Source organism: Camellia sinensis, chromosome 4, assembly GCF_055761805.1.
Source record: "Camellia sinensis isolate YWXY chromosome 4, ASM5576180v1, whole genome shotgun sequence".
Classification (NCBI taxonomy): Eukaryota; Viridiplantae; Streptophyta; class Magnoliopsida; order Ericales; family Theaceae; genus Camellia; species Camellia sinensis.
Window position 1 is genome coordinate 180178676 of NC_138964.1, and position 24838 is coordinate 180203513.

At 35.8% G+C, this 24838-nt stretch overlaps 2 protein-coding genes across 2 annotated transcripts; both read right to left on the reverse strand.

The window, feature by feature from the left end:
* Positions 1 to 2023: 2023 nt before the first annotated feature.
* LOC145824275 (WUSCHEL-related homeobox 8-like) lies at positions 2024 to 4823 on the reverse strand. The gene is made up of 2 exons (XM_082923898.1): positions 4328 to 4823; positions 2024 to 2109 (listed from the first exon to the last, which is right to left on the reverse strand). Exons 1-2 carry the CDS (start codon positions 4821 to 4823, stop codon positions 2024 to 2026), a joined length of 582 nt encoding a protein of 193 aa, XP_082780024.1.
* Positions 4723 to 14898, reverse strand: LOC114313376 (uncharacterized). Its single transcript, XM_082867052.1, has 5 exons — positions 14478 to 14898; positions 11517 to 11952; positions 10935 to 11014; positions 8408 to 9911; positions 4723 to 4858 (listed from the first exon to the last, which is right to left on the reverse strand). Exons 1-4 carry the CDS (start codon positions 14844 to 14846, stop codon positions 8520 to 8522), a joined length of 2277 nt encoding a protein of 758 aa, XP_082723178.1. The 5' UTR covers positions 14847 to 14898; the 3' UTR covers positions 4723 to 4858; positions 8408 to 8519.
* Between the last annotated feature and the right edge of the window lie 9940 nt (positions 14899 to 24838).

Below are 24838 nucleotides of genomic sequence, written 5' to 3' on the forward strand. Positions count from 1 at the left end.
TTAGATAATGATCATGTAATTTGCCCTTAAAAATTCCTAAGCTATAGAAACCGTTAGTATAATTTACCTTTAAAAATATGTAATGAACCGAAGTGTAGGTTTCGTTTGGGAAGTGGGTTGGGTTTTTGGACTTTTTGGATATTTTAGTCTGGGGGTAAAAAGCCTGATTTTGGAAGGACTTTTGGCTTTTTTAATTTTTTTGTAAGATAAAGAATGTAATGATTATAAACTGAATGTGATGTTTTGTCTTATTGAGTTAAAAAACCTATTTTATTTTTTATGACTATTTTAGCAAAAAAAGTCACAAAATCTTCTTCCCAAACATAGGCTTGTAATTTTCTCCAATTGATTCATGATTAAGGAAGGTTAAGAATGCAAATACCAAATACAGATATTCAGAAAGGGTAAATTTTAGAAGCCACCCCTTATGAGATATCAGTGTAGCATTTTGTGTTTGACTTACATGCACATAGTCTTATCGCTCGGGATTAGATCAATGAAAATATGGAAAAGGAAAAAGATCAAATCAAAATGAAAAATGTTAGGAACCACTTTTACGAAGATTGAAAATATGAAAAAGGAAAAAGAATAAATGAAAATGAAGAATGTATTTGTGTAGTGAAGATTGAATTAATGAAGTGTGGAGTTCACATATGAAATGAATTTGAGCCATTAATTTATTTTTTTAAGTAAATTTTGAATTGATAAAGGTGAATTTGTAATATTATTGAATCAAAATTTATTAACCATATCCAAATTTTCATCAAACACCACTTATTATATTTTTAATCTATGGCGTTTACATACATAAATTTCTTATGAGATTAAAAAAAAAAAATACAATTACTTTCATATTTTTAACTTAATTATATTAATTTTTTTAGTAAAATTAAATGGGTTAAATTAACACAAATAGTGAGTAGATATTAAAATATATAAAAATAAACATACATTTTAGTTTAAAAAAGATGATAATATTATTTTTTTATTCATACAACTAATAAATTATAGATTAATTTTTTTTAATTATTATGTAAATTAAAATTTCAAAGGATATTAATATAATATAATTATATCGACTAACTATTTTTTTTTTTCAAATTTGGAGTGGTGTGTGTAAGAAATTATCAATTATAATATTTTCTACGAAATTAAAAAAAAAAGTAGCTAAAAATATTTACATAAATAAATAAAAAATATATCAAGATAAAATACAATTTCATCAATCATTTGATTATATCATTTAGGTAGGGTTGAGAATTTGGCACGGAACTCAAATACAGGTAATTAAAGCTTTATGATTGATCCTTTTTTATATAAACTTGATTATAACACAACACAATAATACGAATAGTAAATAGATTGTGTTTAGATTGAACATACATAACTCAAATATAATATGTTTGACCCGTATAATAATTTATGTCAACATGTTGATATGAACCCACTATTAATCCGCAAGTAACCCAAATACTACTTTAATCTAGTAGTCAATGCTTTATGCTTAGCCATTAAATTAAATTTCGGTATTTCAAAAAAACACTTGTTTTGTTTTTAAAGATTTGTTGAATATTTGGATATTAATGTTCAGAATTCATATTGGGGTTAAGAAGGATGGATTTGGGTGTCAACAGTTGACTCACATTCAGAAGCAACCTCTTCAATCAAGTCATGGCTCCAATTTAAGCCATACATTCCCCACACAGGTTTGTGGCCAGCTCTTATGGGGTTTTCATTTTAGGTTAAGTGTTGATTACTAACTAACCAACCACTCCAAGTAGGCAAGTAATGCAATAGTTATATCATTCACTCAAAAGACTCCCCAAAGCATATTACTAGATTTCAATATTCAACCAAAAACACAATCTCATGATCAAGAGAAAGGAAATTTATCAAACTCATATATTCATTGGTGTGGTAAAACTATACGCATCTTTAATATATTGCGTTCATATGTTTCATCAACAAATAGTAATTTTATGTAGACCAGTAACGTTAAATCACAGTAGTTTGCAGTATAGTATCAACTTGTCATGCTATAGTCATCTTCCTGCAAATATGGATTGTAGCTCCCTGACGCTTCCATCTTTCCAATCAAGTGGTCGATTCCTGCAATCATCAATGAACAGGTAATTAAAAGTTATTTACCAAACTCGGGTTATTTGAAAACTTGTTTCTCACATTTATGTTGTTTTTAACTCATTTCCTAAGCCCATGTTACTTACTATTTTCAAAACACGGTTTTATGAAATAACTTAGGTTTGAGAAATAAGTTAAAACCACCTAGCATTAAAAAAATAAGATACCAAACCATATTTCTTAAACAATTGAAATAGTACCAAAAATAATAAGTATCTCCATCATGCAAGATGATATCCTTGTTGTACTTGCACTCAATGTAACAAGAGTTACTGAACGTCAAAAAAGTTAAATCAGAAGCATAATATATCTCACGGTGTAAAGCAGCAAAAAGTATGGATAAAAATATAGAATCTCACTTTAGACTATAATTTTCCAATTGAAATAGTCAACTAGCAATGTGGCCCTTCTGTCCATTTTCTGTTAAATAGGCTGACAGAATTTCCAATCTAAGGTTCACATAAGTAGCTTTGAGGGCAAATATAGAATTTCAACGAGTGAGGGACATGAAATTTTCCCTAGGCTGACAGAGAGAGGCCTACTTGTCTACCCTCACCCTATGGATAGACCGCACCCATCTTCTCCCCCTTATCCCAGAAATTCAATCCCTTCCCTACTACCCACAGCCACACCAACATCCCTTTCTCCACCACCACGAACTTCGAACTTCCCACTTCCCCTCTGTCCCAATCCCAACCTAAGCCACCACCATTGGCCCAGCTTCAATCTCACATGGCCCAAACCACTGACCAAAAAGAACCACCGCACCATAGCCCAATGGATTGATTTTCAGGCATGACAAGTGAGCCAATGATTATTGTTTGTTGTCAACACTAATGGGTTGCAATCGGCACCAACTACTCTGATTTCTGCCGCCCCCCTAGCTCTACAGTTATGCCATTGGGGTCATTGATAAGCAATCCTAGACACTGAAGTAGTTCCTATTTTGTCCATCATAGAGTAGAGGAGGAGTAGAGAGGGGAAATGGTGGGATGGGTTGTTGGGGTGGATTGGGAGGTGCATATTAGGGAAATGGGTGTGGCATTGGGTGTGGAGTTGAATGAGACAGTGAGTTTGAATGCAAAAGGGATAAATTGTAACCATTTGTGAAATACAGAGACAAAAAATTACATTTTTACCCTTTAAAATGCACATGAGGGTCATGTGCCATTTTATGTCACACTATTTAACGGAAAAACGTACGGAAGGGCTAAATTGCTAGTTGACGAGAAGAGAAAGAAATTGACTGTTTCAATTGAAAACCGAAATACTAAAGTGGGATCTAGTGTAAAGTGCAACGGTGCAAAGTGTAATTTACCCATGAAAGTAATATTGAAACGAGCAAAAAAGATTTTTAATTCTCCTACCGTTCTTTTCTGAACCTATCTAAAAGCTCTCTAATCTAAATATCTCCACATGGAAGTATTACAGAACTTTGTCAGCACATTTCAATTTATAGTTCTAGTAACTCTCCCATTAATGATCACATGAAATTGTGCTTCTATAGCCTAAAACCTTTCAAACAGTAAAAACTATACACGCCGGGAGAGTACGTAATCTGAATATGCAAAACAAACACATTTGACATGAACCTTTGGCATGTTAATATGAATGACAACACATTAAATAAAGAAGGGACAAATTCAATTTAAGAGGCAGGATATGAATACGGAAAGATATATATAAATCAAAATTTGAGTAAAGAAGTGTTGCAGACAACAAAAGTGCCACAGCCAGAACTAGATTTCATTCAAGAATAATGTGCTACAATGACAAAACAAAAATAAATAAATGCGAGAGAAACAAAGAACAAAAGAAGTGCATAGCCAGAAATAGTAATTGCGATATAGCTTGTTAAGTTGACTTGTAAAGAAAGTCAATGCAATTAGAATGTGTTGAGTGTCTATGCATGTGTGTTAGTAACTGATAACAAGTAAAAAGGATGAATCAAAATTGAACAAACTGTAATATAATCACAAACATGGAACTTAAAAAAAAAAGAAAAAGAAAAAGAAAAAAGAGTAAAAAAAGAACTTTGAACATGAATATAACATTTTCTTAATTACTACAACTACTATATGCATCAACTTATATAAATAACAGTTCAGAGCATGAGGTCCATCAGAATCAATCTGTGTTGCATGATTGGCCAGTAAAAAGAAATCAAATGCTCAAAGGATATACATACTTGGGTTCGATAACATGCTATCATAGAAAGAAATTTGTCCCAAACTCCTTTCAGGTTTTGAACTGCCATTTGATGGAAACATGGGCTCTCCTTTATTGGACTTTGAATCTAAAGAACGCATCCCAGAGCTTATTTCAGGGTTTTGGAAGCACAAATCCTCAGCCCTTGGAGCTGGGTTATGTTGAGACTGGAAATCCTCTGGCTTTGTCTTCTTTTCATCAGGTGATTCAACCTCTGTCTCCACTTCTGATTCTGCATTGTTTGGTGCTGCAACATGCTGCTTCCTTTTTGATCTAGCACGCCTGTTCTGAAACCAATGATAGACATTTGACTTGGAAATTTGGCCGTGTTGAGACAAATCAGAGGTTATGTCTTTGATCTTCTGCTTGCTTGGTGTCCCATTCCCTTGGTCAAATAAACGTTCAAGAATTTGAAGTTGTACATGTGTTGGAGTCCACCGTTGTCTGCCACTAATCTTGTGGCCAACAGATGTCATTAAGGGGTCACAATATAGATTTCCCAACCTGGCTCCTGAGAGAGCAAGAACAAGATTTTTATAGCAAGTTTAAAAAAAAAATCTTAATATTTACCAAAAGAAAATCAGTCATTTTATGAAAAAAGAGGAGAAAAAAACACCATGTTAAGAGTTTCCTCCCATCTTTAAGATCTTTATGTTAAGAATAATGTTAACAAACACAACTTCTATTCAAAATTTCTATACAAGATGTGTGACTCATCGTGGTCTTCCCATTCCAGAAAAAAGACACTTCATAATTTCAAAAATGCCACTGCCACTGCCACATTATTTTGGATGGGATTTGTGTATGAAAATTCTGTTTGAGCACCATTTTCCTTATGGTAAGGGAGAAAAGCGGGAGGAAGGATCTATAGCATTTTCTTCATTTGGTAGAAAGGAAAGAAGGGAAAAAGCAATTTTCCTCCAGCCGTGATGAAGGTTAAGCCCCTCTCTTCCTCTTCTTCTTCTTCTTCTTCTTTGATATACACGGGTTCTTTCTTTCTTTTTAATGTTTTTGACATTCAAACATCATCGTTCCTTTGATATGCACGGGTGCAAATAAAATTAACCCTTTCTATCACCTTTGCTTTCCTTCCTAATCAATCAAACAAATAGGAGATAAAGGCAACTTCCTTTCTCTAAGGATGCCTAGCTTTCCTCCCTTCCAATTTTTTAATCCCTTGTAATTGTAACAATCAAAGCATAAATACACAAATATCAACCAATTAACTTCTCTAACCAAAGCCTAAAGAACAAATACAAGGTGAAATCAACTAAAATGAGTTTAAAAAAAATACGATAAACAATAATACCCACTAAGGATTATATAACCAAAATATATAGTTTTTTCAGAAAAAGAAAATCCAAATAATTGGCATGAGAAAACTAATATAAACAATCGACAACACAATTAGAATATCATCATTCAAATAATAAAAAAAAATAGAATATGTAGAAAATAACATGATGCAAATTAAAAATACAAAAGATTAAATTACAATGACCTTCCTGAGATTTGGAGAAAATACACCAAACTCAAAAATTTTGGTATAATTACATTGGATTTCCTTGATATTTTAATTCAAGGAACACTAAACTCATTTTTCATCAATAATCCGTTAGTTGTATGGATGAAAAAAATAATGTTATCATCTCTATTACACTGAAATGTATATTTACTCTTATTGTCCTTGTGTCTTTCTTTGCACTATTTGCATTAATTTTGGATCATTTGGCATTACTAAAAAGGGTTGGTGTAATTTAGCATTGCTCAGTGTAATTTACCCAATACAAAAAGTCCAACCCTAGTAATTCAAACCCAACCCAACCCAACCCACATGCAAAGTCAAGTAATTGAAATTCAAATATTACTAGAGTTTTTGGGTTTTGACCCTTGTTCTTTGTACTTGTTTTGTGTTTGAATAAAATTATACCTTACCTTCAAAAAAAAAACCAAACATACTGGCTAAAAAAACCTAAAATAATAAAAATTGTACAATATTTGACGAAGAGGGGAAACAAAGAAGGCTTGAAACCCACCAAGAGGAATCACTGGATACAAAATGGCCCAATCATATAAATTCACGATATTTAAGCATAATCACCAAAGGATTCTGAATAAAAAGAAGTAAGACTTAATTACACATAACTCCCAAGACGATCACCAAAAACTCAGTTTGATCCAAACAAAATTTCACCCCATTTTTTGTTAATTGTTTGAAAATGTGTATTATTAATCAACAATTGACATCATTCCAAACAAATTTCAAGAACTAGTGAAAACAATTGTGCAATAAAAAAAATTAAAATAAAAATACCAATATATTGATAAAAATATGGAATTATTAGGAAATTATTAAAATGGAAAGGAAGGGAATGAAAAGAGGTAACTGACACGAACAAATTAGGTAAGAACTCAAATTCTTTGACCAATAAAAAGATATATTAAAAAAAATGAGAATATTTTATATTACATAATAAAAGAAAAGGTAAAAATTCCAAATAATTTATTCAATTCATAATTTGTTTTTTAATTATTGAAAAATAAAAATAGGGTTATGTTATGTTATGTTGTTCATATTATTGTAGAGAAATGGAAAAGCAGGAGAAACACGAACAGCACAGAATTATAGAAAATATAATTAATATTAATTTTTGTAATTAATATATTAATTAGTTATATGGGTTTGAGTTAACCCTTCTTACAATAATTATATTGATTTCTCTTAAAGTTATGAAAATATAATTAATATTAATTTTTGTAATTAATTTTATGTCCAAAAAGTTATGAATATATATAATTCAGTGTAAATTTTAAAAAGAAAATTACAAATTAATGGTAAAAATTATAAATATTAATAATTAAAATTCTAATTTTTTAAAATAATTGTAAATAATTTTTCAAATGACCATTTAATTGTAATTTCTCTTAAAATTATAATTTTCCCATGTTGTCATAAATCGATCTTTATTTTGTTTCACCCTTTTTGGACTATCCTATGTAGGGGTGCACTCGGACAGGTTCGGTTGGGTTGAGAGGTTCTCCAAGCCTAGCCTAAATTGTGCTGAGACCTGCCCAGACTTGAATTGTAATCCGAGGTTGCCTGTCAAAACCCGACCTGAGTTAAACCCGAATTGTCCGAGTTGCCCGAATTATAAATGAATTTCATTTTTTTGTTTTTTTGCAACTACATTATTAAATTATTAAAATTTGACTCTATTTATATATATTTTTATTTATAGAAAATTATTAATACCACAAAAATAAATAATTTATATAATGTAAGAGAGATGCCGCTATAATAATCCTTACAATTTATGAGTGAAAATAAAAAAGTAAGATTTTATGTTATTTGTATAGATAATATATATTCACTTGATTTAATAATCTAAATTACTTTAACATCATGTAATTCGGTCTTATGAATTTTTACGCAAATCTGTACCGAATTTGAAAATATCTTTATCCAAACCTTAAAAAAAATTCAGATTGGATTCGAATTGCTCGGGTTGAACCCGTCTGAGTTGTACCCCTAATCCTACGACCTCAACAAAAAAAAAAAAAAACAAACAAACAAAATAGAGTAACTTACATTAATTATACCTTTTTTTTTTAAGATTAAAAAGACTCAATTAATACAAATAGTATGAAAATAAAAATATATACAAGATAGAACATATATTTTATGTAAAAGAGATGATAATATTATTTTTTCATCTATGTAAGTAATGAATTCTTGATGAAAATAGCTTACATGTATGAATTAAAATTTTAAGAAAACCAAATATAATTACTTCAAATTTGTAAGACTTATATTTTTTTCAGACATCAAGGGAAGTAATATAATTTACCCAAACAAATACGGTGGTTCACAATCTTCTACTGATCTGGGATTGTCCAGCAAACTGGTCCAATACAAAAAAATAGTTAATGTATCAAATAATAAACTCAATATACACTCAAAAGGAACCCCAAACCAACCCATATCCTATATCACAACCATCCCCAATGAAAAAAGATATGCAATATTTTGTTGACACTCACCTACAATAACTAACACTACCTGTGAGGAAAGAGATCCCACATTGCGAGCTAAAATTTTCAGCACTTTCTGCACCCTCTACCACGGTCCCTTTGACCATCAGAATGGCCACAACACAGAAGAAGAGGCTTTTCTATGCACCGTTATGACTCTGCATATCCTTCACTATTTCTTCAATCAGATATCCGGTAATCTGGGATTCCATCTCTTTCCCCACAGCATCAATGTCATCATTCATCAACCCTGACCAAGTGGTGAACCCCAGATCTTCGGCCACCATATCATCAATGCAGTAATGAAATTTCTCTGTTGGAGGGTATAGATGTGCACGAACAATCTCCCATGCACGATCCAATAACTTCTGTCCACGTGGAGGAAGTAGTGCAGGACCAATAGCCTTTCTGAATCTAGACATGGCCACAGGTGGTCCAAGTACAACTGAAAGTGCTTCATTTAACAAATCAAGCAACAACTTGTGATCTCTTCTGGACCCTTCATTATCCTTGGTCATTTTCTTGTAAGACTCTTCTACTGCTTCAAAGATGTCGTTGGTTATAGGCTTTGCTAGTGGGTCCCATCTTGATAAAACGTTGTCAGATGAACCATCGTACAGACCTGAAGCAACAAGCAAGTCTCGGATGTAAGCTTCTGCTTTATCCTCTAACTCTGTCATTTCAGTTTCCAAGGGCTGCTCTTCGGTGACTGTCTCCTTGGGGCCATCAGCATCGAGTTCATTCAGTTGCCTCAGGATCACTATCCTTGTTGGAGCAGAAGATATATCCAGCTTCTGGTCGGAATTAATCAGAGATGGCTGCTCAAAATCTCTAATTAGGGTTCGGTTCCTTGAAGAATATGATCCCTTCTGCTCAGATGGAAAAAGTTCCTCCCTAAATCCATGATGTTGCAACCCACTTTCACATGGGCTTGCTTTTACTGCATGACCCATAAAATCTATAGGCTTCTCACTTGCTGTAATTCTTCTTGAATTTGAATATAGAGCAACCTTTTCCTTGTTGAGGGCTTCTTGAGCAAGCCACTGGCTAGGAATTCTGTCAAGTTCAACACCCTTTGAGCATTCCCTGATCCTTGCTGCTTGACATGCTTCAAATTCTTTCTTAAACTTCTGTAGTTCCTCCTCTTGAGGATGTTCTCGCAACCTTGGCTTTTTCAACTTCATGTGAACATGCTGACTATCAGGATCTTTGTCCTTGTTATGTTGAAAAGAATTAGACTCCATCTGTCTAGAAGAATTTGAGTTACAATGGACATGGCCACCTGAGCCTTTTTTATTCTGTTCCTTCTTATGCAAATTGGTTCCTGGCTTTTGATTCTTTTTTCCATCCTGCTGAGCTACAGATTTTGTATCGAATGATAACATATCCATTCCCATCAGACGGGCCACAACACTCGGTACATTTTGTCTGGTGTTTGGTCCTTTGGACATTTCTTCACTGATCAACATCTTCATTGAAGACTCAGTTGGATAAGAGTTCTCGCACCACTCATGTTTGACTTCATAAGAGTACTGAAAAATTCGTATATAGAAATAAGAATCAAGAAAGACACCTGCAGAGAGAGAGAGAGAGACACACACACACACACACAACACACATGGAGAATGATAGAACAGAGAACATTGACTATTGGAACTTGGAACTGATATTAAGAAGCACTCCTGTATCATGCTACAAGGATGAGTAACGAGTACAAAACATTTGTTCAGTGTAGAAAAAATAAAAAAAGCAAACAAGACAAAAGTTCAATAATAACAAACTGTTTTATACAAAGATTTGGATTTAAATAATGTCGCTGACAAAAAATATATACATGGGAGAAGATTAACAAACGTATCAAAATAGAAAGAATTTGAGTTCATTGAGAAAAGGGTTTCTTAATCTACCAACCAAAATAGACAGCGCCAACAGAAATTAACCTCTTCAAAGATGATAAATATCATCAAAATAGTGACAATTATTGATAGAAAAAAAATTTCCAAACCTGGTGCGATTTATCCAGAGAGTACTATAAAAACTCAGGAATTGTTATTTTAGTATTTTTCTACTAATATAACAACATTCAATTTTACTTTAACAATAACCATTTTGGCTTGAACCCTTAATTTCTTGTTTGGAAATTTCATCCAAGTACAATTTGCACTGCACAATGGTAATTGTAAAAGTTTCAACCCCAAGTTTTATTTTATTTTATTTTTGGTGAGCCATCAAAGTGTTTGTAAAACCTCAAAACAAACTTCCTTCCAACAAGAGCTGTTGCCCAGTTCTTGTGAGCCTACACTAATAAGAATCGGGTCAAGCAATCTCTTAAAATGAACACCATGAGCTAGAGCAACAATAAATCCCTTCTTTCTGAAGAATGCAGAGAGTAAACTGCAGTTTGAACACTTCAAATACAGTTTACATCAAAAGCTAACATCCTATCCTCTCTTAGTCACAAAATAACGACAAGAAATAGTAAACCGTTCAAAGGTTCCACCCCATAAACATAGTATAAAGCTCAAATAAAATAAGGTAAGCGATGATATTATTACCGGGATATTGTCTCCAACAGCGTAATAGCTCTGCAAAGTTTCTACTGGAAGCTCCAGGCTGTTTCGAGGAGCCTCTAAGCCTGTATAGTTGTATCAGCATCATTACCCTACTAATTTAAAAAGCACAAAAGGGATTCAAATGGAAAAATGTGTTTCAACTTATTCTCTCTTGCCATAACCAGGTGAGATGAGGTTTTCTTGTGGTGGTAATCATTTTCTTACGAGTGCTTCAAAGTGCATCATCTAATATGACAATATTGTGAGTCAAATTAGTAGTTAAATTGTGGTTCTCCTCCCTGAGAAGCAAAGAGATTTGCACATCCTTTTTATTCAAAGAGTCTATAATCACCTTTACCTTGGTTAAGTGTTATAGGTCAAACTCAAGCTGACATCATTCTGATACCTATAACACTTAACCAAGGTAAAACCATAGCTATTGTTCTATAATCACTGTCAAAATCAATTAGCTACCTTTCATGGTTTCTAGAAATTCAGAATTGAGAAGTAGTCAATTGACTGAATTTATCAAAGTACATTAACAAAAGTTTTGATTAAAATCAATTGTCAAAATCAATTAGCTACCTTTCATGGTTCCAAGTTCAACAACCTTTGAGCATTCCCTGATCCTTGCTGCTTGACATGCTTCGAATTCTATCTTAAACTTCTGTAGTTCCTCCTCTTGAGGATGTTTTTGTGACCTTGGCTTTTTCAACTTCATGTGAACATGCTGACTATCAGGATCATTGTCCTTGTTATGTTGAAAAGAATTAAACTCCATCCGTCTAGAAGAATTTGAGTTGCAATGGACATGGCCACCTGAGCCTTGTTTATTCTGTTCCTTCTTATGCAAATTGGTTCCTGGCTTTTCATTCTTTTTTCCTTCCTGCCGAGCTACAGATTTTGTATCGAATGATAACATATCCATTCCCATCAGACGGGCCACAACACTCAGTACATTTCGTCTAGTTTTTGGTTCTTTCTTCTTCTTGTCTTTCTTTTCTAGCTCTTTCTCTTTGTTCTGTTTTCAAGAAAATGTAGGAAGATTTAGTTTTTAGATAAGATAGTGGTCAACAATTTACTTAAAAAGATAGTTCTGAAACCGGTTTAGACCAGCTGATACGGGCTCAAGTTGACATGGTTGCCGGCAGGTTAGTGTTCTATATAGTATAAAATTTTTAAGAAGAAAAAATGGAGTCTCTATTCCCACTCCACTTTGCTCTAAATACTATTTGAAGCAAAGTGGAGTGGAAATAGTAACTACGTATAATAAGAACAAAGAAGGAAGCGTATTTGGAGTCGTGGAGTGGGAATAGCGACTCCCAAAAAATCAAATATATATATATATATGAAACACTATTACAATGTTTCTTGTTCGTTGTACGCAACATAATTTGAAAACAAGTTAGTGTTTTTAGCAATGTAAATTGTTAGGTTTTTCCATAATTACTGTAGAGCGAAGTACCAGATGCTAAATCTGGCATTCTCAGTTAATGATCTGGTCTACAATCTCAAATCAATAGGAGGCTGCCCTGTTTGATTGCTCTGTTGCTGCCCTGTTTTGGTGTTTGATTGTTTGAATTGATAAGCAAGTGACGGTTTTTTTATATTGGTATGTTGAATTTTCACAGATTCGACGATGCTGTGACAGTGGCACAACAAGCAGCTCAACTTGATTCAAATAACAAAGAAGTGAACATGGTTGTTAGGAGGACACGAGCAACAGCAGGGGCTCAATCAAAGGAAACGAGCTCTTCAGGTTACAAAGATACTCAGAGGCTTGTGTTGCATATGGGGAGGGGCTTGACCATGACCCCTACAACTCGGTCCTGTTGTGCAACCAAGCCACTTGTAGGTCTAAACTCGGTCAATTCGAGAAAGCAATTGAGGACTGCACTGCTGCCCTTAATGTGCGCCCCTCTTATAGGAAAGCCAGATTAAGAAGAGCGGAGTGCAATGCCAAGGTAACTATTTAGTGGGCGCTATGTCATTGAGATCAGATCTTTTATTTGAATCTCTCATGTCCCCATATCCCAAATCACCTCTCATGAAAAGAAAAGAAAAAAAATCATGGGTTTTTGTGGAATTAGGCACAAAATTTAAAGCTTTTTGTAAAATTACTCCCATCCAAAAGATAGTGTCTAGGGGCAGAGCCAGAATTTGTCCAAAATTACTCTCAAAATTTGAGACTGGTTAAACATTTTGGGGGTAGACCTTGCTGGCCAGCCCTTCCTCTGCCCAAAATTCTGTCTCCAGATCAAGAACAACAATTTTGGTACAAAACTTACTTGGTCTTAAACATGATGTGTTATTGGCATTTATACAATATGATGTGTGAATTAAAATGTTTGTTTTGTGTGAAAGCTGGAAAAATGGGAAGCCTGCCTACAAGATTATGAGGTGATGATTAAGGAGACACCGGAAGACAATGAAGTGGAGTGCACCTTGAAGGATGCCAAGGTACAACTTGAGAAACAAAGAGGCCAAGTCATGAGCGACACGAAGGTTGGTGGTGCTCATGACATGGTTGCCATATAAAGCAGTGAACATTTTAGAGACTATGTAGCATCGTTTGGTAAACACACTTGTTGTATTTTACATGATGGTTTTCCCAAGTAGAAACATTTAAGTTGTTTCATTTTAAGGATACAGGTTAAAGCCACACACATGATAATGTGTAGGTTTATATTTGTATATAAAATAGTTGAATGATTACACGATCTGTAATAGTCAATTGATCATATTTTAGAGCGACACTGTGGTTAGGTAATTGATGACTATTTCTGTTCTGTTAACTGGTTGTCTAGAGATGTTTTAGATCAACTACAACATAATTCAAATATTTCAAAATATGTGATGGTGACTAGGATACGAATATAGCTTAACTAATAGTAACCTTGTTAGTTTTTACTTTTACAATTGCGATCGACTTGGATTTAATATTTTATAATTGTTGTATAATAATTTCGTTATTAATACTATCAAATATGAGTAATATTTGAGATCATAAAAAAATATCATGAAATAGTTCATGAAGATTTTTCACTCTTAAATTACATATATAATAAAATACCACACACTAATTATAGAATAAAAAATCTTCATCATGATATTTTTTTTTTACTTTTAATGTGTTCAAAAATTTGTTATTTATTTATTTATTTATTAACTCTTTTTCGTAAATAAAAAAAAAAAAGTTAAGGGGACATTTAGGATATGTTTGGTTTGGATTTGTAAAGTAATTTGGGAAAAAAATTTTAAAAAATTTGTTTGATTTTAACAAAATATCAAATCATTTCAACCCCTCAAATTCCAAAATTACTTTCAAAATATACGACCAAACAAACAAAAAAAATTTTAAACTCTCACCCAAAAACAATTTTTAAAGAGAACCAAACCAAACATACCCATCAACTCTGAACCATCAATCTGGGTTCAGTCTCTGAGAATATGTAGGAAAATTAGCCTTTCTAAAGCTGCTTCATTTTCCCTACATTTTCTCAGCAACCAAACATCGTATTGAAGAGGGAAAAAAAAAAAACGAACCATGGTGGGTTTGAACTCTTTCATTTTCTGCAACTTCTTGAGCTCCGTCTGAAGCTTTTCTCGCTCTTTCCCCCTTGCTTCAAGCTCCTCCTCCTTCATCTTCAAAGTCTCCTCTCTTGCCTTCAATAGCTCCTCAGTTTGCTCCTTCTCGATCCTCAACTGTTGAATCTTTTCTTGCAACTCCTCAAAAGATTGATTTTGTTGTTGTTGTTTCGCTTTCGTCCCTGCTTTCTTAGCTTTCTTGGCGGATTGAGGCTGTGACAGGCTCTCATGGTTTTCGAAAGTGGTGGTGGTACTGGTTGGGATGGTGGTGGTACAGAAGAGGGGGAGGATGCCGGAGTACCAAAAGGCGGCAAAAACCTTATTCATTTTTGAGAGAGAGAGAGAGAGACAGGCTGTGTAATGGCGTCAAACAGTGATGTGTGTTATGAAAGAGAATTAGGCAGAATGTAGTAGTGGTGTCACCAAAAGGCAACCGAATATGACTGTAGTGGTGCAATATGGAGGGAGAGTGATCCGCGGGCTATCCTAATTTCTTTGAAACAAATAGTATCCTAATTTATCATAATTTCCATTATTTGGATCATTTTTATTTTAAAATTTATTAGGTAAAATTATTAGGTAAAATATTTATATAAAAAATTAGGGTAAATTACACTAACACCCCTGAAATTTATGTATTTATGTTTATTACAATTCTCCATTTACATTTGAAAAATTATGCTAACTCCCCTGTTAATTTAATTTTATGTATGATAATCATTACGGTAAGGGAGGAATTGTTATGTAACTTTAAATCTCAGGGAGTAATCTATAATGAAACTTTAAACTTTAGGAAAGGGGTGTAATTTTCAAAAGATGAGAGAGAACTATAATAAACATAAACCTCAAGGGGTGTCAATGTAATTTACCCAAAAAATTAAGGGTAAATTACATTGACACCTCCTAAGGTTTATATTTATTACAGTTTCCCCTCACCTTTGGGAAATTACATCTCCCTTCCTGAGATTTAAAGTTTCATTACAGATTCTCTCCTTCAGTAATTTAATTTTTTTAAATACCAATTTTGCCCTCGCTGGGTAAATTACATTGATACCCCTCACATTTTAGAAATTACAATGTGTTTGGTAACGTTTACGTTTTCAGTTTATATTTACAAAAATTTTATAAACTAGTTTTTGTTTATTTTTTGAAAAACATAAACTACAAACGCATTTGGTAATTGGCAAAATGTTTAAAAATTTAAAAAATATAAAAAAGAGTGAGAAATGGCAAGTGGTGGCGAGTGGCGGCGGAAGACGGTGGCGGAAAGTGGTGACGGTGGGTGTTGGGTAGCTGGTGGTGCTGGGTGGTGGCGAGTAGGTGGTGGTAGTGGTGGTAGGTGGGTGGGTGACGGTAGCAGGTGGTGGGTGGTAGCGAGTGGGGTGGTGGTGGTAGTGGCGGGTGGTGGGTGGTGGTGGCAGGTGCGTGGCGGATGGCGGATGGTGGCGGCTAGGTGGTGGTGACAAGTAGGTGGCGGGTGGTGGGTGGTAGCGAGTGGGTGGCGGATGGCGGGTGGTGGTAGGTAGTGGTGGATAGGTGGTGGGTGGTGATGGTGGGTGGGTGGGTGACGGTGGCGGGTGGTGAGTGGTAGCGAGTGAGTGGTGGTGGGTGGTGATGGCAAGTGGGTAGCGGATGACGGGTGGTGGTGGTGGTGGTGGTGGTGGTGGGTGGGTGACGGTGGCGAGTGGTGGGTGGTAGCGGTGGGTGGTGGTGACAGGTGGGTGACGGGTGGGTGGTGGGTGATGGTGGTGGTGGTGCTGCTGGTGGTGATGGTGGGTGGTGGGCGGTGGTGGTGGTGGCGAGTGGGTGACAGGTGGTTGGTGGTGGTGGTGGGCGGCTGGTGGTGGCAGTGGTGGATGGTGATGGCAAGTGGGTGGTGAGTGGTGGTGGCAAGTAGGTGGCGGGTGGTGGTGGCGGGCAGTGGATAGTAGCGGCAGGTGGATGGCAGGTGGGTTGTGGGTGGTGGTGGTGGTGGTGGTGGTGGCGGCGGCGAAGAGTGGGTGGTGGTGGTGAGGGGGTGGCAGGTAGGTGGTGGCTGGTGGGTGGTGGTGACGGGTGGTGGCTGGTGGTAGCAGGTGAGTGGTGAGTGGTGGTGGCAGATGGTGGTGGGTGGTGGTGGCGGAAGACGGTGGTGGAAAATGGTGGCAGGTGGTGGCTAGTGTCGGGTGGTAAAAAAAAAAAAACTCAAAACGGAAACACATTTTTTGTGTTTTCATTTTTTGGCCAAATTTATAAACCGAGACCACTAATTTATAAATCAAAAATTTTACCAAACAAGTTTTTATTTGAATTTTTTAAATTTTTATAAATATAAACAGAAAATAAAAAACGTAAGTATTACCAAACGAAGCGTTTGGTAACGTTTACGTTTTTTGTTTATGTTTATAAAAATTTTATAAACTGATTTTTGTTTATTTTTAGAAAAACATAAATTACAAACGCGTTTGGTTTGAACAAAATGTTTAAAAATATTTAAAAATATAAACTAAAAAATATGTTTGTTAAAGCCAAAAATATTTATATTTATTATTTATGACAATGGGATCACACATATTATAATTGAAAAAAAATTAATTGAAAAAAAAAATATTTGAAAAAAAATTATTTGAAAAAAATGAAAAAAAAAATTAATTAAAAAAATAATTGAAAAAAAATTATTTGAAAAAAAAATTGAAAACTGAAAACGTAAACTCATTTTTTGAGTTTACGTTTTTTCCTCAAATTTATAAACTGAGACAACCATTTATAAATTAAAAAAAAATTATTTAACAAGTTTTTATTACAGTTTTTAAAAATTTTGTAAATATAAACTGAAAACGGAATGGTTACCAAAATAAAAAAATAAAAAATTACGAATTAAACCCTAAATCTTAAACCTTAAAATAAAAAAAAAATTAAGAATTAAAATAAATAAGTAATCATTTTATATAGTTGATTATTATTTTCTATTATAAATTATTATTATATATATTTAATATTGGTTTCAATTTTATAATTATTTATATAAATTAAAAATTATATATGTTTGATGTGAGTGTGAGTGTGAGTGTGAGTGGTGTGTGTGTGTGTGTGTGTGTGAGAGAGAGAGAGAGAGAGAGTGTGTGTGTGTGTGTTTGTGAGTGCGTGAAGTTGTTTGGTCTATTATTGAAAGCGTGGTTTCTAACCACGCTTTCTTTACAACACAGCTTGATTAAGAAAGCGTGGTTAAAATCCACGTTTTCTGGGAAAATATATATATATATATATATATATTTAAAAAGCGTGGTTAAAAACAATGCTTTATTTATAAATCAAATTTTCTTAAAAACGTGATTTGTAATTACGCTTTTTTAATTTACGATTTTACAAATTTTATGCGGTTAGATTACAAAAATAGTGAAAGCGTGGTTTCTAATCACGTTTCAGCTTATTTTGGAAAATCTGTCAAAATTAAACCTAATTTGAGAAATAACTTGGTATTTTAGCTTAATTAGGGAAAAGCCCCTGCCCTGTGGCCATCCCTAGTTGTGGCCATTTGCAAATGATTTGATCCATATTAGGATGTTAAAAGAAACAGCAAAAGGCCAAAGAGGACAAGCGTGGAAATGGTAAGAAAGGACAAGATTGTTTATAACTGAAGAGAATTTAATGGAACATTTCTCTAATGACAACACAAAAATAAAATAAAACGGTTTGAAAATGGTGAATATTTCGTTTACCATAACATTATCATTCAAAGGACTCCATGCTCTTCAAGATAGCACCTTCCCTGCAAAAGAAGAATTGTACTGAATCAAGACACAACAGTAACCCTTCAAGCATTTCTATTTCTTCAAGTAATGGAAAAATAATCATGCCAGCTGATTGGTGTAGCTTTGTAGTGTGCTATCTATAAAAAATATATATAATTTTTTTTTGGTTGTTGTCAATTCGAGTAAAAAGTGCAGCATCACAACAATAGAAACTATACTAAACATTAACGCTCTATTTGTTTAGGCAAAAAATATTTTCCACAGAAAATGTTTTCTAAAGCGTTTTTGTATGTTTGGTTACATCGTTAAAACTAATGTACTAATGGTTGTATTGGTCGTGGTGGAGGAGTAGAGGTAGAAGCCGGTGGCCGTGGGGGTGGTGATGGCGACGGTGGTAATAGTGTGGTGGCATTAGTTTTTCACCATTTAAAAGTGGACACTTTGGGACACGGAGAAACTATTATTGCCCAGCTCTTGACCATGGAAAACATTTGTTGTTTCTACCAAACGCCAAAAAATACAAAGAAAAAAAAACATTTTTCAAAAAATGTTTTACGTCTAAAAAAACAGAGGGTAATAGAAAGTATAAGACATCAACAATAAACTGGAAAACAGAGCATTCACAAATATGAAATGGGATATTAATGTCAAGGAGGCATTACCAAAGGGCTCCACAAGTTTCTTATACATGAAAGCCACAGGGACTCCCCAAAACCACCAAATCAGCAAAAAAATATGTAAAAACCTGTTGGGTAACCATGCAACTAAACACTTCAGCATTTTGTTCAGGGAAACTTGTAAATATTTTAAGCATCAAACTGTTTCCAAGATCACCTTTAATATTGTGAGACCTTTCAAATATGAATCATATGACGATTTCACCTCCTTGCTGTGCAATTCCTGAACTGCAAGTTAGTTAAAGCTGTTAGATTCCATCCATACGATACATCCAAATTGAAAAAACAACAGTGAACTAGCAGGACATACAAATTACAACAAGAAGAAAACTACAGAAAGATAATGCAACTCTGACAAAAAGGCTAATGACTCAGACATGGCATGCAAAGCTTAACCATTTGAAGCATAAATATGTACCACGTCTCTTTTGGTAGCCTCTCTTTAAAGCTAATAAAGAATAATCAACTCAAAATTAAAGAATGGCCAACTTCAAAGACTGCAGCTAATGACAATAAAAATCCTGGCATTTTAGATAAATAAAAGTAAGAATCAACCAATAAGAGCACATGGTAAGGAACCAAGGATTCAAATTTTAAGGCAATATGTTGACAAGCTGAGAAACTCTCGAAAAGCAACTAAACATTTTGATTCTCTCCATACGTACTATCTCCTTCAAAGAAAAAACAAAAGAAAACAAAGGAACCAGAGGTGACCAAAAAAATCACAATCAATCCACTTTGCTACCACTGTTTGTTAATACAACACCAGTTGCTCCCATCACATGCTTATCTCTCACCAACTCTCTTTTTTTAATAAAGTATCTCTCTCATCTTAGCAACTCACCTGTTATTTGCAAGCAATCGTCCATCACAGAGCTCTCCCCGTGTCAACATTTTCCATCACTTCTGCCTCTTGCTGCAAGCCACTGTCTTCCTTCTAATATGCTCTCGGTTTGCAAAAAACAATCACTGCCTTAAATCATGCTACTCCACTTACCCTTCCTCCTCTCAACAAATAAGGACCTTTATCTGATCACAGTGGGCTCCCACTGAACATTTCATTTGAAAATTGTCCTCTTGCTCGTAGATCCTGATAGACCAGCTTCATACCTTTGCAAAGAGAAACCTGGCTGATAGAGCCCAATCAGAGACCAGCCCCTTCATCAATATTGAACCTCATTCATGAAGGCTATCTCATTGTCACCAATTTCAAACTAGGCCCATTCCTTGAGTAATATGCCCTAAATGATCACCTCAAGAAAATTCCATAATCACTATGGCAACTCCTTTGACCATACCTAGGGCGCAAGGCTCCTGCTTGCAACAGGGTTTGAGAGAGATGGTCCCTTTTTTTTTTCTTTTTTTTTTTGGTGGAGAGGCTGATTTCCATGATTCAGATCTGCACTACAAAGTTAAGGGAAAATAGCGCAGCTCCCATTCACAAGAAGGTAATAGGTAAGTATTCTGACCCCTACTTTTTAGAGAAGTCGAATTTAGAGACTCAAACCTACACAAGGCTAAAGAAAAATAAAAATAAAAATCAAACCAAACTAAGTCTTGTGTCACAATCAAGTGGGGTCAGTCACATAAATTCTTTTTCACCATCTTGTTCCGTCAAACGCTATATGCTCAATTAAATAAAATAAAAAATCATATCTTCCTTTATTATAGCATCCCATGTCAATTTAAGTCTTTTCCTCCCCCTCACATTGCCATTTACGGTGATCATATCACCTCTTTTGCATCTACAAGTTTTTGTTGTACATGATCAAACTATTCTCTCAACATATCTTTAATTGGTGCTACTTCTACCATTTCATGAATATGTTCGTCTCTAATTCTATCTTTTTTGGTCTTACCACACACATCCATCTATACATCCTCTTCTGCTTGTGTCTTGCTTAGTGTTTTATCTTTTACATAGGTGGTTCCAACCTTGGATGCAGAGGAGGGTTGTGTGTTGAGTAACCTGATAGTCAACACGGAAAAGTCCCTTTTAGATCCCTTATGAGCATGAATCCTAAAAAACTACAAAGAAATGCTTCCAATAGAGAGCGTGGTAAAAATAACATGCTGAAAAATTTACGTACTTTTTGCAAGGTCCTTCTCCTTAGCTAAGTAGCTTGTGCAAATGTTGAAGTCCTGTGATCAACAAAGTAAAGCAAACCCTTTTAGATCACATGTTCCAAATAATGTGCGTTCTATTTATCATAAAATCATCTCTTTAAACCCCTTCTCCAACAAAAATGAAAAACATCTCTTGCCTGTGTCATTGAGCAGTAATAGAAGTGTGATCAAGACGGTTGCATCACATAATTAGCATTCTATTCAAGAGTTAGATCTCAAAAGAAAAGCAAATGTTTTGAAAATTGCTTCACAGAAAAGAAATTCACATATTCAAGCATGAACTTGTTTATCTAGCAATTATTGTAATAAGAGAAATATTCCCAACCACGTATAATTAGTTTGCTGACAAGAGCACGTTTGGACCTCCTGATGAATCAACAATACTCACAAGAACAAGACAAGACCTAGTATCTATCAAGAACAATCACATCTTCACCTCATATCTCTCCAACTACCATGAGAAATTTTGAAAATGTGATTGTTCATTTCTTTTTCCTTTTCTGAGCTATATACTAAGACGACTAATTAATCATCTTGTCACCTTGTACCTTCATAGTCTAAGCATTGTTGATTGGATGATCCTCGCCTGCATTGTTATGCACACTACTTGCATTGTTATGCACGTTTCACTAGCATTGTCATGCACCCGCACTTTGCTTGCGTCGTCACGCACGTTTCACTTGCATTGCTATGCACTTTTCCATTAGCATCATATGTGTCCACGCTTGATATAGCGTTGAACATGTGTTGCTAACTATATTGTACCTGTTAAATTTCTTTCTTTTGCAGACACGATATTGTATGTATAGTTCATTTGAGGCTGGTGCGACCAGACAATATTGTATGTACGGTTCATTTGAAGCTGGCGTGACCAGACGCACCAGACGGTATTGTATGTTCTCTGCGTGAGACATAGCAAGAATTGTATAATTCTCTTACATCCTTTCTGCATGTGATGTAGTTTGGTTTGAATTCGCTTGCTTAAACTGTTGCATTTATTGTGTATAACTGCTTCATTACAGTTTTCTTTGCATGATCATGCACGCACTTGGGTGGTTGTTTTTGGACCTCCTCTCATGATTTCAACATGGTTTAAGTGTCCCCTTCCTCACACGTTTTTCAGTGTGTTTGGAATTTATCTCAGGTTGTGTCGTGCACACACTTGGGCGGTTGTTTTTGGACCTCCTCTCACGATTTCAGCGTGGTTTGAGTGTCCCCTTCCTCACACGTTTTTCAGCGTGTTTGGAATTTATCTCACGTTGGGTCGTGTACACGCTTGGGCAGTTGTTTTTGGACCTCCTCTCATGGTTTTAGCGTGGTTTGAGTATCCCTTTTCCTCACACGATTTCAGCGTGTTTGGAATTTATCTCAGGTTACGTCGTGTACACGCTTGGGCGGTTATTTTTGGACCTTCTCTCATGGTTTCAGCGTGGTTTGAGTGTCCCTTTTCCTCACACGATTTCAGCGTGTTTAGAATTTATCTCAGGTTGCGTCGTGTACGTGCTTGGGCGGTTGTTTTTGGACCTCCTCTCACAGTTTCAGCGTGGTTTGAGTGTCCCTTTTCCTCACACGATTTCAGCGTGTTTGGAATTTATCTCAGGTTGCGTCGTGCACGCACTTGGGCGGTTTTTTTTAGACCTCCTCTCACGGTTTCAGCGTGGTTTGAGTGTCCTTTTTCCTCACACGATTTCAGTGTGTTTGGAATTTATCTTAGGTTGCGTCGTGTACGCGCTTGGGCGGTTTGTTTTCGGACCTCCTCTCACGATTTCAGCGTGGTTTGAGTGTCCCCTTCCTCACACATTTTCCAGTGTGTTTGGAATTTGTCTCAGGTTGCGTTGTGTACGCGCTTGATTTGTTATTTTTCCTCCCCTCGTGATTCCAGCATGGTTAGAGTTTGTCACCATCTTCATTTGCTGTACTATCTGCATTTCATCGCACTGTTTTGTGCACCTTACTTGCATTGTACATGCATTTTATCGCGCTATTTTGCGCATCGCACTGTTTTATGCACCTTACTTGCATTGTGCATGCATTTCATCGCGCTATTTAGCGCATCGCACTGTTTTGTGCACCTTACTTGCATTGTGCATGCATTTTATCGCGCTGTTTAGCGCATTGCACTGTTTTGTGCATTCGCACTTTCTTGTGCACTGTTTTGCGCATTGCACTACTTGGTACACCTTACTTGCATTGGCTTGCATTTTATCGCGCTATCTTGCGCACCTTATTTGCACTTGTTAATGCATTGCATTGTCATGCACCCCTTTCCGCATTGTTATGCGTCACACTTAGGTTGCATTGTAATGCATCCCTTACCGCATTGTTATGCGTCACACTTAGGTTGCATTGTCATGCACCCCTTTCTGCATTGTTATGCGTCACACTTAGGTTGCATTGTCATGCACCCCTTTTCGCACTGTTATGCATCATACTTAGGTTGTATTGTCATGCACCCCATTGTTATGCACTCTTTACGCGCGTTGTCACGGTCGTCTCGCCTGCATTGTTATGCACACTGCTTGCATTGTTATGCACGTTTCACTAGCATTGTCATGCACCCACACTTTGCTTGCGTCGTCACGCACGTTTCACTTGCATTGCTATGCACTTTTCCATCAGCATCATATGTGTCTACGTTTGATGTAGCGTTGAACAGGTGTTACTAACTATATTGTACCTGTTAAGTTTCTTTCTTTTGCAGACACGATATTGCATGTACAGTTCATTTAAGGCTGGTGCGACTAGACGATATTGTATGTAAGGTTCATTTGAAGCTGGCGTGACCAGACGCACCAGACGGTATTGTATGTTCTCCGTGTGAGACGTAGCGAGAATTGTATAATTCTCTTACATTCTTTCTGCATGTGATGTAGTTTGGTTTGAATTCGCTTGCTTAAACTGTTGCATTTATTGTGTATAACAGCTTCATTACAGTTTTCTTTGCATGATCATAAGTTATGTTCGGCTTTGTGCATGTCTTTTGCATCTCGCCCCAGCCTGCGGGCGCATCTCTTTATTATCTTGCCTGTGTGTCTAAGTCTTCGGCCTCGTAAAAAATGGGTCGTCTCTGGGCTTTGACATTCACTCCCTTCACTTATAACTTCTGAGTTCTGTCAAAGAGGGGCAACTGTAGACACCCTATTTTTGACTGATCTTAAGACTCAGACGTCATCAATTGAGCACTTGGTGATTGTGTATGTCGTGCTCGTTCTGAGGTTTCGGAGTTTTTGGCTGAAAGCCTTGCCTCCGGGCCTCTGAACTCTTTGTGCTTTGGCTCGGTTTGTGGACCAAATCTTGTTTTCTCTTCCTGGAGGGAGGGAGAGGTCTTGTAGACCATCTCTTTGTGGTCGTAGACCACTTTTTGTGGTCGTAGGCCACGTTTCCCGTTTAGAGACTAGTTTTCGATTTTTGGAGCCTTCGGCCGCGCGCCTTGTCTCGGAACCGCTTAACGTTCTCCGTTCGGCGTGATTTTTGAACCATGCCTTGTTGCCTCTACCTAGAGGAACACTGTGGTTCGGGAGACCACTTTTGTGGTCGTATACCACTTTTGATGCCAGTAGACTAGTTTTCGAGGCTTTCGGCCGCGTGCTTTGCCTCCCGATCTCTCGTCTTACATCCGTTTTGGTTTTTTTTTGGTACAAACCTTGTTTTCCTTGTTTGGAAGGTGGTACAAGATTGGGAGATCATTTTTTCCCCTTGGAGACCACTTTTCCTCCTGCCAGCCAGTTTTTTGGTCGGATAACTGGCTTTCTTGGTCTTTGGGCCACCTTTTCTGGTCGGCCAC